Raw genomic sequence first — 15,713 nt, 5'->3', positions numbered from 1 at the left:
ACAATACATGTTAAGTCACACTACTTGGTTAGTGTCCAAGATGGATCCGATCAAGTATATATTTGAAAAGCCTGCTTTAACGGGTCGAATCGCTCGCTGGCAAATGTTATTATCAGAGTATGATATTGTGTATGTAACCCAAAAGGCTATTAAAGGCAGTGCGTTGGCTGAGTATTTGGCTCATCAACCCATAGACGATTATCAATCAATACAATATGATTTTCCAGATGAAGATATCATGGCTTTGTTTGAGGAGGGAGAGTCCATAAATAGAAAGAAGTGGATGTTGTTATTTGATGGAGCTTCTAATGCACTGGGGCATGGAATTGGGGCAGTGTTGATCACTCCAGAGGACCGATTAATCCCTTTCACTGCAAGGTTGGGTTTTGATTGTACTAACAATGTGGCAGAGTATGAAGCATGTGCAATGGGGGTTCTAGCAGCTTTGGAGTTCAAGGCTAGAGTGTTAGAAGTTTATGGAGACTCAACATTGGTTGTCCATCAACTCAGAGATGAGTGGGAAACTCGGGATTCTAAATTAATCCCATACCACTCATACATCAAAAATTTAATGGAACAATTTGAGGAAATAACTTTCCATCACATCCCTCGCGAGGAAAATCAACTGGCTGATGCCTTGGCTACATTGTCTTCGATGTTCAAGATTAGTCAAGGAAAAGAGGTTCCACTGATAAGAATACATAATCAAGGTCAACCAGCATATTGTCAAGCAATAGAAGAAGAACCAGATGGAAAACCATGGTTTTATGACATCAAACGCTATCTAAAAGACAGAGAATACCCTCCTAGAGCTTCAGAAAATGACAAGAAAACTTTAAGGAGGTTGGCAATGAGTTTCTTCTTAAATGGAGAAGTACTTTATAAAAGAAATCATGACATGGTATTGCTTAGATGCGTTGATGCTAAAGAAGCTATGGAAATCATGGAAGAAATCCATGAAGGTTCATTTGGAACACATGCAAATGGACATGTAATGGCAAGAAAGATCCTAAGATCTGGCTATTATTGGTTGACCATGGAGGCTGATTGCTGTAGTCATGTGAGGAAGTGTCACAAGTGCCAAATTTATGCAGATAATATTCATGTTCCCCCAACATCTTTGAATGTATTGGCCGCTCCATGGCCCTTTTCAATGTGGGGAATAGACGTGATTGGTCCAATAGAACCAAAAGCATCCAATGGGCATCGATTCATTCTTGTTGCTATCGACTATTTCACTAAATGGGTTGAAGCAGCTTCTTATGCCAGTGTGACCAGAAATGTGGTGGTCAAATTCATCAAGAGAGATTTAATTTGTAGATACGGGTTGCCAAGTCGGATCATTACTGACAATGGGACCAATTTGAACAACAAAATGATGAAAGAATTGTGTGAAAGTTTCAAGATTCAACATCACAATTCTTCACCATATCGCCCTAAGATGAATGGGGCAGTGGAAGCAGCAAACAAGAATATTAAAAAGATTATTCAAAAGATGGTGGTCACCTACAGGGATTGGCACGAAATGCTTTTTTTTGCCCTACATGGATATCGCACTTTCGTTCGCACCTCTACTGGGGCAACTCCATATTCGCTGGTTTATGGTATGGAAGCAGTACTTCCCATTGAGGTTGAGATACCTTCTCTAAGAGTATTGGCTGAAACCAAACTTGAGGAAGCGGAATGGGTTCAGGCTCGCTATGATCAGTTGAACCTCATTGAAGAGAAAAGATTGAATGCCTTATGTCATGGTCAATTATATCAAAAAAGGATCAAGAGAGCTTTTGACAAAAAGGTTCATCCGCGAGAGTTTCAAGAAGGAGATTTGGTATTAAAAAAGATATTGCCACCCCAAAGAGATCATAGAGGGAAATGGACCCCGAATTATGAAGGGCCCTATATGGTAAAAAAGGCTTTTTCAGGAGGAGCTTTGATTCTCACAAATATGGATGGAGAAGATCTGTTGAATCCGATAAACTCTGATGCAGTCAAGAAATACTATGCATAAAGGAGAGCACAAAATAATAACAAAAAAGAAAAGGCTCGCTAGGCTGAAAACCTGAAAAGGCACCTTAGGCAAAATTTAGAGTGACCTGATAGGCTGAAAACTCGAAAAGAGCGGCCTATGCAAAAGTTAAGGTCTAAAAAAAAAATAAAAGAAATACCCATTAGACTGAAGGGGCAACTTTAACAAATGCAACTTTTATAAAGAAAGGCGGAGAAGGAGGAAGTAGATATGACAACCAAAGTGCGAAGCCGGGGCAAACTGGAAGGCCAAGGCAATATTAAGATGCTCAACAAGCATTTCACACCTTTAGAGGCCAATTAATGGGGTTCTCAAAATTGTTGATGTGGGGAATTAGTGTTGCTTTCCCCAAAAATATGATATGTTACTCTCCCATTGTTTTGTTTATCTCCACTCTCATATACTTGTGCTTTCTTCCTTGAAGCAATAAAAGCCCATATTCCCCACCATTTGTCATTTTTGTGTGTTTATTTCATTATTATATGCTAAAAGTGCAACATGCGATGCAAGAAAAACCAATAAATAAAGTCAAAAATAGGCTAAAATATCTCAATTACGATGATTGATTCTAAGAGTCACAAAGAAATGAAAGATCCCTAGCTAACTTTATTGAGAAGATTACAAATGTTGACAATTTTGAATTGTACTATCAGACAAGATAGTTTATCTAGCGACGCAATAATTTGACAAAAGGTCAGTCTGAACACTCATGCTCGTGAGGGGGTCAAAGGTTGGAAAAATGATGCAAAAATAATAATAATAATAATAATAATAATAACGGGATGAAAGGTCAAAACTCATCTTGTTATTATTTTTCCATTAAAACCATTTCATTGCATGTCATGCATACATCATGAACCGATTGAATGTTTATTACAATTTCTAAATTTGAATTTTCCTATACTTACTTGGTTGTTGTCCCGATTCTTAATGTTTCGAGTCCCCGTGCTCACTTTTTTTACTTTTCAAGCCTCTATGTCCACGCTTTTAATGTTTCAAGCTTCTATCAATCGTCTGAGTCCCCGTGCTCACTCTTTTACTTTTCAAGCCTCTATGTTCACTCTTTTAAAGTTCCAAGCCTCTATCAATATTTCGAGTCCCTGCACTCACTCTCAATCTTTCGAGCCCCTGTGCTCATTTTATCAATGCTTGGGCCCCCGTGTTCACTCTATCTTAAGTCCCTGTGCTCACTCTATCATTCTTTTGAGTCTCTGTGCTCATTCTTTTAATTTTCAAGCCTCTACCAATCTTTTGAGTCTTTGTGCTCACTCTTTTAATCTTCAAGCCTCTATGCTCACTCTATCAATCTTTCGAGCCCCCGCGCTCACTCTTTTAATTTTCAAGCCTCTATCCATCTTTCGAGCCCCGTGCTCATTCTTTTAATTTTCAAGCCTCTATCAATCTTTTGAGCCCCCGTGCTCACTCTTTTAATTTTCAAACCTCTATCGTTCTTCCGAGCCCCGTGCTCACTCTTTTAATTTTCAAGCTTCTATTAATCTTTCAAGCCCCTATGCTCACTCTTTTAATTTTCAAGCCTCTATGCTCACTCTATCAATCTTTTAAGCCTCGGTGCTCATTCTTTTAATGTTTCGAGCTCTGCGCTCACCTTCTTTTGTGATTCGAGCCCCCGTGATCTTAACTCCCAACAGTTTGGAACCATGAGTCTACTATTTTTGTTGCTTTTAGATCTTATATTCTCCAGTTCATGCTACAATATCGTGATTATCTTTTCTCTAATACATGCAACTTTTGTTTTAGACAAAATTGGAGTTTAAGTCTTTACTTATCTTTTACTACTATGATATGAAAACTCGTGTTATTCATATCATTTGGAAAAAGGTAAGTAAAGAGGGGCAACTGTAAACACCAATTTTTTTTAAATAAAAAAACTCAGAAAATGCCAAATAGATGAAGCCAAAGTCTTGGTACTAGTAAGAAAGTCTTGGTTTTGGGACCCCATGCGGTAAAACAATTCTTAGAATTTCAAACTTAGCAAGCTGGTAGCAAAAAAAAAGAGACAGATCAAAGGGAGCAGTTGGAGACTTCACGAAAGCTTTGAAAAAATTTTCTGTGCTTATAAACAATTGATAAAAGAGAGGAAAAAAATGAAAAAAACAAAAGGGCAGTTGCCAAAAGCGGGGGGCGGGAGAGCCATAAAAAGAGAACAAAATGTCTAAACAAAGAGGAAAAAAAAAAAGGGGGGAGGAAGGATTGAGAGGGGGACCGGCAGCAGGAGAAAGGAAAAAGACTGGAATCGGGGGTAGAGACCATTAAGCAGGGAAGAAGAGACCCGTCTTTCGTGCGACGTGGTATGATTATCTAGCTTTCTCCTTCAACGTGCTTTCCACTGTTTGTGCGATTTTTAGGCTTCTTCTTTTTGTGAATCAAAAATTTAGTGAAACTGGGATGTACCATTTTCGTGCGCTTATTATTTGCTTGTTAGCGCATAGTAGTTCGTTTGGATTTTAAATTGAGTACTTTGGATTCTTTTTTATTTTTTTATTTTTTTTTATTTTTTTTTTATTTTGTTTTTTTTTGTTTTTTTCTTTTACCTTTTGAGTAGACTATGATTTGATTGCTTTGAAATATTTCTCTGCGTTGGCAGTGATTTCTCCACACGGATTCGACGTGTGTAAGGGGAGGTAAGGTGCCTAATGAGCTTTTTCAAAAAAAGGTGCCTAATGAGATTTTTTCATTTGCAAACAAATTTCGGTTGATAGTAGAAATCCAACGTCATTCAACCAAATGATTTTAATGGTCAACTAACAGTGAGGCCTCCAGCATATACGTTTAGTTTTTTTTTCTTCCAAATTTTTTAGTCGGATCAAAATGATATGAATAATTATATAAAAATTTGGGTTTGACATTTAATTAATATTTTTAGTATCTCTATGGCTGAAAATGATAATGCAGTGTTTGAAATAATATTAGTAATAATAGAAATAGTTACTATTATAATAATAATAATAATAGAAATAATGATTTATTTTTTTATATAATATCTATCTCCTTTAAAAAGGGAGATTTTTTTTATGTGGTATTCCTTAATCTTAGATGATGATATCTATTTCTTGTTTTAACAAAATTAGTCTAATTGATTTTATTTGATTAAGTTGTCCCTTTTTATAAAGGTGCTAGATATTTATAATAATCACAACAACAATAATAATAATTGTTGTAATATTCTATTATTAATATTAGTATAAATTATATCTATAAAAAAGGATTATTTGAATGTGACATTCCTTTAATCCTAGAACTTAAGGATATAAGTTGTGACAACTTATTATCATAAAAAAAAACTAAATTTAAAATATGATTAAAAATCAAATATAATATTACAATATTCAATATAAATATTTGAAGTTATTATATCAAAATTTTATTAAAGGAATGGTTAATTAGATGTGACATCTTTTTTAACCTTTGGAATTCAAAGTAAGTTGTGACAGCTTATCTTTAAATTTTTTTTCAAAAAGTGAGAGTAAAAATAAAAAATGTTCTACCAAGAAATTTTAAGATCATAACATCTATAACAATAATTTTAATTATAATTCTATTGAATTGATTTTGGTGTACACTTTAGTCAATTCTATATTCTTAGGATGAATGAGCTGTGACGGTTCAAGAATCCTATATTTCACTAAAATAATATTTAATTAAAAAACGTCAACACCAATTTTCCACAAAGAACTACGTAACTCTGATTCTTCATTGCACATGAAGATACGTAGGAGCAAGAATTAAATCTTGTCGAGCCCAAAAAAAAATAAAATATATTTGATTATTTTAGTGAGATAAATATTTTTATAAATTATAAATAATTAGTTTAATTAATTAAAGGTAATCGTCTTAGGACGAACGTTGTGAGGTGCTAATACCTTCCTCACACGTAATTGACTCCCGAACTCAAAATTTGGTTTTCGTAGACTGTTTTCTATTTTATGGTTTTTCCAATGTTTTTCCGTAAAAAATAACATTGGTGGCGACTCCTCTTTTTCAATTTATTTTTCGCCGTCCCGTCGCGACCGAGGTTGCTACAATATTAAATAATTATTTGTTGACTATGGAATATAGCTGGAGGATGTATTTTAGTTATAATAGTGGTAAATGGTTATCCATTTTACTTGAGCAGTTATGGTGAGTGAGATTAGGTCAAGTGGTAATTATTATATATAAAATTATTAATCAAAGGTATAATTATCTTTAAAAAAAAAAGTGGAGATCAAAGTTAACAAAATATGTATTTTTTTATATTCAATGTTATAGAGGTATAAATATAGCCTGCTTTGCTCGAAATGCAAAATAAATTATTAAGTTCTTTTGTTTGGTGTGAAATAGAGAAATGCTAAAACTATATTTTATTTGAAAAATGAAAGAGATTTTTTTTACACGTTGCTTGAATTAAGAAGATGGAAGTAAAACGATAATCACAATACAAAATCTCAATTTTCTTATCCTATATTATAAAATTTTATTTTTCATTCGTCGCATGAAATTAAGAATTTCACTTTACTCAACATTTTTTTTTTCAAAAGAAAAATAAAAACATTCTTATCTGATTATTCTACTCCTCATTTTTTTTTCTATATGCATAATATCTTATGTTTAGGGATGATAATGGGATGAGTATGAATTTCGGTATCCTGTTCTTATTTCCGTACTGTACTAACCGTACTTCGCACCCGGGCTCCGAACCCGGATTAGCAATACAAAACAACTCCGGGCACGCGCTGCGCGACGTCAGCCCGATATTTGAGCAAATCACACCCGAACCCGAGGATCTCGCCCCAGACCAGATCCGCCCTTCAACTATATCATATCATATTGCAATATATTATACTATAACATATCTTATCTCAGGCCCAAGGCCCAAGGCAAACCTAAACCACCCTAAGGTACGTACATTATATATATGAGACTATTATTCATGCAAACCCTAACTTTGGCATCGGAGTCTCTTTTGCAGGTACCTCCCCCATCTTGGAGCACCAATACATCAAGCAGAGGAGGCTCGTTGATCTTACTGGACGGATTACCTCTACGGTCAAATTCCGGTAAGAACATTTGGCGCCCACCGTGGGGCCGATCAAGACAACTCTTATCGGCCACCTGCATGGTTTCTACTAGAAGCCACATCAGACGAGCAGCAGACGACGCAAGCCACTCAACTACCATGGACAGCGACGCTGCAACCCTGAGGCGGCTGATCGACCAAGTCGAGCAGATGCGACAACAGCACGACGCCGACCTCCAGAACATGCGTGCCCAGCATGAGAATGACCTCGCAGCAATGCGAACCGCTAATGAAGCAGACCTTGCAGCGTTACGCGCCGAGAATGAGCGCATCCGCGCCCAGCTCCCTCGACATCACTCCAATCAACCTCCGCACGACAGTGACGATCATGAGGAGGAGACACATTCAGCCTCCCAATCCCGAGCGACGACTAAGGCACCGACTTCACGACCTGTCACGCACCAGTCTCATGCATCAACGCATAGAACAGGGCAAGGTACCAGCAGGGCCCCCACCCACGTCTCCGAGGGCCAAGAACCCTTCCGCCGTCATCCCTTTGTGGATGGCATCATGGAGACCCCACTACCCCGCGGGTGGAAGCCCCTCCACCTTGACCGCTACGACGGCACCACGGACCCCGACGAGCATATAGACTCGTACACAACTCAGGTAAACCTTTACACTAACAGCGACGCTATATTGTGTAGGGTTTTTCCGACCTCACTCAAGGGACCCGCGCTTCATTGGTACACCCAACTACCAGCCGGATCCATCGACAGCTTTGCCACCTTGGTGCGGCGATTCATGGCACAATATGCCACCAGCCGACCTCACCACACAACCTCGGCCGCCTTGGCCAACCTCAGGCAGAATGACGATGAATCTCTGCGAGCTTTCATGGAGCGCTTCTCCAACATCTCGGTTCGGATCCGGAATCTAAACCCGGAGGTCGCCCTGCACGCCATGCTCATGGCACTGAAACCCGGATCGTTCGTCGACAGCCTATGCCGCGACGCCCCCCGCGACATGGATGAACTGCGTGCCCGCGCCGCCGGCTACATTCAGATGGAAGAGCAATCGGCCTTCCACGACCAAGTTCGCGGGAAGGGCCCCGCAAAACTGGAATAGGGCCACAAAGATAAGGTAAAAGTCAATAATGACAGCCAATTCAAGAAGCCGGCTAGAGCCAACAGAAGCGGGATGTATGACTTCTACACTCCCCTAAACGCCCCGAGAGTCCACATCCTGGAAGAAGCCAGTAACAATAACCTACTAGCCCTTCCACCACCCGACCACACCCCCAACAGCGCCGATAAGTCCAAACACTGCCGGTACCACAGGAACTACGGCCACACCACTGATGAGTGCCGCACGCTCCGGGACTGCATCGAAGAACTCATCCAGGCAGGCCACCTCGGCCACTACATCCAGCGACAGCCAGGTTCCCGAGGTGGCTTTGGAGGCCGGGGATGCGGGAGAGGCCGCGGGAGAGGCCGCGGGTCAGGAGCTCGCACAGACTTACCCACAGGGTCCCATCAAAATGCTAATGGCGCGGTACAGGCCAAAATAAGTCAGGAGACAGACTCAGCCCCCTTGTGGGGAATAATCAACACAATCGCAGGCGGCTTCGCTGGAGGAGGCGCCAACAGCTCGGCCCAGAAAAGACACCTTCGAAGCATCAACTACGCCCACTCCACCGCCTCGATCTCGCACAAGAGCTCGCCACCGATCTCATTTTCCGATGAGGACTATGCGGGAATCAGCCCTAACCAAGATGACCCCATGGTCATCGTGGTAGAGATCGCCAACTGGGAAGTACAAAAGACACTCATCGACCAAGGGAGCTCGGCCGACGTCCTGTACTGGCCAACATTCCTCAGGCTCGACGTCCCCCATTCTCTAATCCAGCCACACACAGAGCCCCTAGTTGGCTTTGCCAGCAAACGGGTCCACACCCGCGGATACGTGGACCTGTTGACAACCTTCGGAACACCTCCGGATACAAGGAGGATCATGGTTCGATACCTCCTCGTGGAGGCCACACCTCCTACAACATCATCATCGGGAGGCCGACCCTAAACCACCTCGGTGCGGTGGTATCCACTCCTCACCTCACCATGAAGTTCCCAGGGAATGATGGAAAGATTATCTCCGTCAGAGCAAACCAGAAGACAGCTCGGCAATGCTACGCCGAAAGCCTGAGGATCTCCTCATCCGGCAAGGAAAGCAAGGGGAGTCCCTCCACCGCTCCCCATTAGATTTCGTTACCCCATTAGTACAAACGAAATCGTGCACTCTTTTCCCGCCTCAGTCCCAAACTGAGAAGGTTTTTAATGAGGCACGCAGAATCATTTAATAACATTCTTCATTTTGCTCACCTATTGCTTCCTTAACTACTGCTTTCTTACCTACTGTAAAAATCGAAATTGAACCACCACCATTCGCGCAAATCCGAGGTCGAGCACGAACCCCGGTATTCTTGTTGAAGGTCAAGTACGAACCTTAATCCAATCATTCGCGCAAATCCGAGGTCGAGCACGAACCCCGGTATTCTCGTTAAAGGTCGAGTACGAACCTTAACTCAATCATTCGCGTAAATCCGAGGTCGAGCACGAACCCCGGTATTCTCGTTGAAGGTCGAGTACGAACCTTAATCCAATCATTCGCGCAAATCCGAGGTCGAGCACGAACCCGGGTATTCTCGTTAAAGGTCGAGTACGAACCTTAACTCAATCATTCGCGCAAATCCGAGGTCGAGCACGAACCCCGGTATTCTCGTTGAAGGTCGAGTACGAACCTTAATCCAACCATTCGCGCAAATCCGAGGTCGAGCACGAACCCCGGTACCCTCGTTAAAGGTCGAGTACGAACCTTATCTCAATCATTCGCGTAAATTCGAGGTCGTGTACGAACCCGGTATTCTCATTCAAGGTCGAATATGAACCTTAAATCAAACACGTTAACCCGAGGTCGGACATGAACCCCGACACTCTCGTTAAGGACCAAGTACAAACCTCGATGCCTTCGTAAAAAGTCTGAACACGCAAATCCGAGGTCCAATACGAACCCCGGTATTCCCATTCAAGGACGAATGCGAACCTTAATCCAATCGCTCACAAACCCTAGTCAAATCAAACATGTAAAATCGGGGTCGAGTATGAACCTCAGTATTCTTACCTAAGGTCGAGTCCGAACCATAACCAAATCAGTTTGCTTGAAGAACCCGAGGCCGAGGTCGACAACAAACCTCGACGCCTTCGTAAAAAGTCGAGTCCGCACTTTCACCCACCTGAGTTTGAGGTCGAGTACGAACCTCAATATCCCCACTTAAAGGATGGAGTCGAACCTCCGTTAACCAGTTCACCACAAAGTGAGGACAAATGCGAACCCCCAACACATAACCCGGAGCCGAGCACGAGCCTCAATATCCCCACCTAAAGGTCGAATTCGAACCTTCATTATATCGCTCACCTCACACCGAGGTCGAAGTACAAACCTCAAGCATGAAAATTCGAGGTCGGATACGGACCTCAAACATGTCACTCTGGGGTCGAATATGAACCCCAATATCATCACCTAAGGTCGAGTTCGAACCATAACTGAATCATCCACTCAAATCCAAGCCCAAGTTGCGATACGCCCCATTCCCAAGTCGAGCATAAACCAAAACCGAGGTCAGCACGGACCTTAGAACCTTCGTGAGCGGTCAAGTCCGTTTACACAAATACGAGGTCGAAGGCGAACCTCAAGCAAGTAAAGCGGAAATCAAGTGTGAACCCTGACGATCACGTCAAAGGTCGGATATGAACCTTAATGAAGTCGCCCCACTCAAATTTACAAAAGGAATACAAGCCATAAGTGCACCTAAGGCCAAGACTAGAGCCATCACCAACCCGCTTCACTTAAAGCCAAGGTCGATCTCTAACCCCGACCCGGCCAACGCAAGGCAAAGACACCACCATGCACAAAAAAGTCACAACAGACGCCAAGCGAAGGCCTAAAAACAAACAAACAAGTAAAACACAAGACAAGCCCATAGCACACCAGATGCCTTAGAACACACAAGTGTCGAAAAGTCAAACGCAGCCGCGAAGGAAGAAAAACACATAGATATATAAATTCAAATTTACAACCAGTTCGGCACATGAAACAAAGAAAAAGGAAACAAAAATTACAAAGACAGCCTAGGCGGAGGCATTTTCACTAGAACTGTCGTTCACATCGTCCTCCTGAACTAGCCTCCCAAAGCGGACCACCTTCTCCACATGCATGGAAGAAAAGTCGAACCCGGGAGCAAGAAGCCGTGCCTGACGAGCAGCCTTCTGAAAGCCCCTCTTATGCTCCACCACGACGGAGCACTCCACCTCGGTGAGCCGCCCTTCCACGGCTGCCTTCCCCGCTGCCAGCTCCGCGAGCTCTATCCTCAGGGCAGTAATCTCGTCCTCCCGGCCGCCCAAAACGACCTCACTGCGGAGACGCTCCTCAGCCGCCGCCGCCAACTCCCCCTTGAGAGAGGTTACAACATCCTCCAGGGTCCGCACCTGGTCACGGGAGGACGTCACCTCATCCTCCAGAGAGTGGGCCCGCGCCCGGGAGAAAGCAGCGAGCTCCTGCAGCTCCCCCACCTGAGAAGCATAAGTCTCATTAGATCGTAACGCAATCTCAAGAGACTTTTGCACCCGCGCAAGGTCACTACGCACAGTCCGAAGCTCGGCCTCCCGCCGCTTCGCCTCATCAAGGGCCGCGCTAAGAGCCTTGTTATCCTCCCTCAGGATCTTATTCGCCTCTTTCCACGGTTGGAGTCGGCCTCTCACCTTAGCCAGATCTTGTTGCTGCTTAGCCAGCTCCTGCTGCTGCTTGGCCAGGTCTTCTCGCTGCTGACCCCACTTGGGCTTCCAATGGCTCATTATGCCCATCACCCTCTGTAGCATGACCTGGGCAGCATCGAAACTGTCCTCAGGACCGACCCTGTCAATCAATCCTCGGTCCTCGAAGCTCAGCGATTCCTGAGGGAAGAACCTCTCTGCAGTCACCCTCGCGCTCCACAACGAATCCATGTCAGCGGAGGCACTCACGTGATCTAGCAGCACCTTATCCATCCCATTCCCAAAATGATGGGATAGGTATTGGGTCCGGGCAGGCCCATGCGACGAGCCCGCCTACGGCGCTGAATCTGCTGCAGAGGACGGCGCTCCCTGCTCAACACCCAAAGAATCCACTTTAGGGACCCCCGGCCCCGCCTGCAAAAAACAAATCCCACGTCAAAAAATAAACAACGTGACATACGAAAGCACGAAAACAAGAAGACAAAACTTACCTCAGCAGCATGGGTGACCAGCCCGGCAGCCTGCACCTCAGGCTCAGCAGCATTCCCCGCCTGCACCCCAGGCTCAGCGACATTTCCTGCCTGCAAAAAATCACCCAGGTCGGACAGCCGGACAACATAACAAAAAATAAAGGGAACGTCCGGGAAAGACAATACTCACCACCTTGGCAACTCGGGCAGCTTGCCCGGCAGCCCGGGACTCCACCTCGGCAACGCCAGCCCCGCCCTACAAGGGAATTCGTACCGTCTCAACAAGCTAAAACGAAGCTAATACGGAAAATGCGGGTAAATAGACATAATACTTACCTCGGCGTCCTGCGCAGCAGGCCCAACACTCTGCGCCACCTCCCCCATAACCACCGGAGAAGCCTCCGTAGCCGGAGGACTCTCGGTGAGATCCACCGCATCCACAACCCTGGAAGTTGCCTCCTCGGCATCGCAAGGGGCGGAGGTCCCTCCGACTTCCTTCTCCCCCCTTTTCCTCTTCCGATGGGTCTTCAAGGGGGTGGCATCCTCCTCCGGAGGCTCGGGAACCTCGAGCTCAGCAACATTGTAGCGATGCTTAAGCTAACGCCACAAGTTTCTCCCCATAATGCCTGCAGAAAAGAAAGCAAAGCACATCAATAAGAAGCAACCACACAAGCCCCAATAACCAACCAGAACGCGTAATACTCACTCTCTAGGCCCCTCTCCCTGTAAGGCAAATTTGCAAGCGACAAAACAAGCTTGCAATCCAACGGATGAGGGAGTGCGGCAAGATTTTTAATGGCGGCCGCCTCCGTGGCTGTCACCTTCAGATCCCCCAAACCGTGAAACCTAGACGGCTTGGGACACCAATAAAACGGAAACCTCGACAAACTGCCAAAGTAGAACACCTCATCTTTCAAAGGGTCAACACCCACAAGGGCGACCCGGAAAAACTCGAACTTGAAATTTTTATACAATTGGGAGTAGGGAGTAAACAAACCCCCATCCCTACTCCCGCTCAAAGACAGAATACCGTAAGGCAGAGCGCCCATCTTCAACTGATAAAAATGAAGAAAGACGCGAAGGGACACCTCTATACCCAGAACTGTACACAGGACCTGAAAAGCCCTCAAAAAACCCCAACTATTGGGATGCAACTGGCAAGGAGCCAAGTTGATAAAATTCAAAAACTCACACTCAAGTTGAGTGAAGGGAAGACAGATACCCAAATCCCTAAAAAAACATTGATACACGTAGAAATGGGGGGGGGATCAGTAGACCTCCCCATGTACACGCCCTCATCGGCCTGACAGGGCTCCAACCGAATCATATGGGAGATGGAAGAATCGCAAACCCTATGCGTTCTCTGAAACGCATTTACTTCAAGGAAAGAGCGAAAAATGCTCTGAACCTCAGCCACCTCGCGTTTAACCCAGTCGTAACCAGGAACGCTTGGCTCCGGGCCTCTAGGCGGCGGCGGGTCTTTCTTCTCAACAGTGACCCTTCCGGCGGCCACCGCCTTGCCACGCACCTTGCCCCCGACAGGCGCAGAAGATCCGGCACCACTTCCACCAGCCATAAAGAAAAAAGAGAGTAACACCCAGAAAGGTCCCGAGAAAAAAGAGAGAAGAAACGAATAAAAAGGAAGTACCTGGTACTCCTCCTCAAAAAATAACCCTAACGAGAAAGGGGTCACCGGAAACAACGACGGAAGCACAAAGGAGAAGGGTGACGAAAGGAAGCAAGAAACCAAGAAAAACTCTCTCGTACTCGAGAAATCAGAAGGAAAGCAAAGAGTAAAGACGAAAAGACGCGAGTAAAAGAAAAGAAAAAGCTTTCCCCCAAAATTCAAAACCGACGCGACACGTGTCGGGCGAAGGGCACACCTAACGACACATTTATTGCAAAACCATCATTACACAACCGTCACTGCCCTTAATGTGTCACTCAAACGTCTCCAGGACACAAACAGTTGCGACACGTGGCAGACCTTCAGTCAGTGTATGCGCAAAAGCCACTCCCCCCTTAGCGAGCCCGGTCTTAGCTCCTCGGCCTACGGCCTTCAGAGCTCGGGGGGCTAGTGTACTAATCGTACTTCGCACCCGGGCTCCGAGCCCGGATTAGCAATACAAAACAACCCCGGGCACGCTACGCGACGTCAGCCCGGTATTTGAGCAAATCACACCCGAACTCGAGGATCTCGCCCCAGACCAGATCCGCCCTTCAACTATATCATATCATATTGCAATATATTATACTATAACATATCTTATCTCAGGCCCAAGGCCCAAGGCAAACCTAAACCACCCTAAGGTACGTACATTATATATATGAGACTATTATTCATGCAAACCCTAACTTTGGCATCGGAGTCTCTTTTGCAGGTACCTCCCCCATCTTGGAGCACCAATACATCAAGCAGAGGAGGCTCGCTAATCTTACTGGACGGATTACCCCTACGGTCAAATTCTGGTAAGAACACGTACCCTATACATGTTCTGTCTCTATATCTAACGAGTATAAATTTTTCATCTCTATTCTTGTCTTCGTCGAACATTGGATATACTTGTATATGCTTTGTACTCGCTCAAGAATTATGTAATTGTTAAGTAAATTTTAAAAAATAAATGAAGTTTCTAGAAATTTAAAGTAAGTACAAGGCGGATATGTATAATTCAATAAATCAGATATTATCTATATTCGTATCCGATTAAATCGAATATTCTCCGTCAAAACTGGGACAGATTCGAGTATTATCCACGAGTACGGATTTACTTATCTTCTCTACTCATGTTTACTTAAAAGTAACTCATATCCTAAAAGGGAAAATTGTGTTTGTATAATTTTTATACATTAAAGAAAGAGATTAAAAAAAAGAGAGAGAAAAAAATAGAGAGATAGCAAAAAAAAATAATTTATTATTGACATAATTTTATATATATATATATATATATATATATATATATATATATATATATATATATATATATATATATATATATATATACCCAATGTAATAATTTCAAAGCATTTTTCCTCAAAAAAAAATTACTAATTGTAAAAAATAAATTTTGAGATTTTATAGAATAACAATTTCAATTGTCTGTATTTTTATATTTTAATTACCAGAGAACAATCTCTTCTCAATAGATAAAAAAAAAACTAATATTATCTTGAGTGTTTTTTAAATTTATATATACATATTTTTTTTATCATTTTATCTATATCCAATGTATGAGATGCTTATTTTTATATATATATATATATATATATATATATATATATATATATATATATATATATATATATATACGAGATGCTTATTTGTAAAAAAAAAACAAAAATCACTACATGTAATGTTAAGTTTCAGCATAACA

At 43.0% G+C, this 15,713-nt stretch overlaps 1 protein-coding gene across 1 annotated transcript; it reads left to right on the top strand.

The window, feature by feature from the left end:
* The first annotated feature begins 4,228 nt into the window (after positions 1–4,228).
* Positions 4,229–15,256, top strand: LOC145952700 (uncharacterized). Its single transcript, XM_083065626.1, has 2 exons — positions 4,229–4,335; positions 6,639–15,256. Exon 2 carries the CDS (start codon positions 6,942–6,944, stop codon positions 8,169–8,171), a length of 1,230 nt encoding a protein of 409 aa, XP_082921752.1. The 5' UTR covers positions 4,229–4,335; positions 6,639–6,941; the 3' UTR covers positions 8,172–15,256.
* The last annotated feature ends 457 nt before the right edge of the window (positions 15,257–15,713 follow it).

The sequence above is a fragment of the Cajanus cajan genome, chromosome 10 (assembly GCF_000230855.2).
Source record: "Cajanus cajan strain Asha chromosome 10, NIPB_CcT2T_4, whole genome shotgun sequence".
Lineage (NCBI taxonomy): Eukaryota > Viridiplantae > Streptophyta > Magnoliopsida > Fabales > Fabaceae > Cajanus > Cajanus cajan.
Note: the sequence above shows the minus strand (reverse complement) of the source record. Positions and strands in the feature narration are given on the sequence as shown.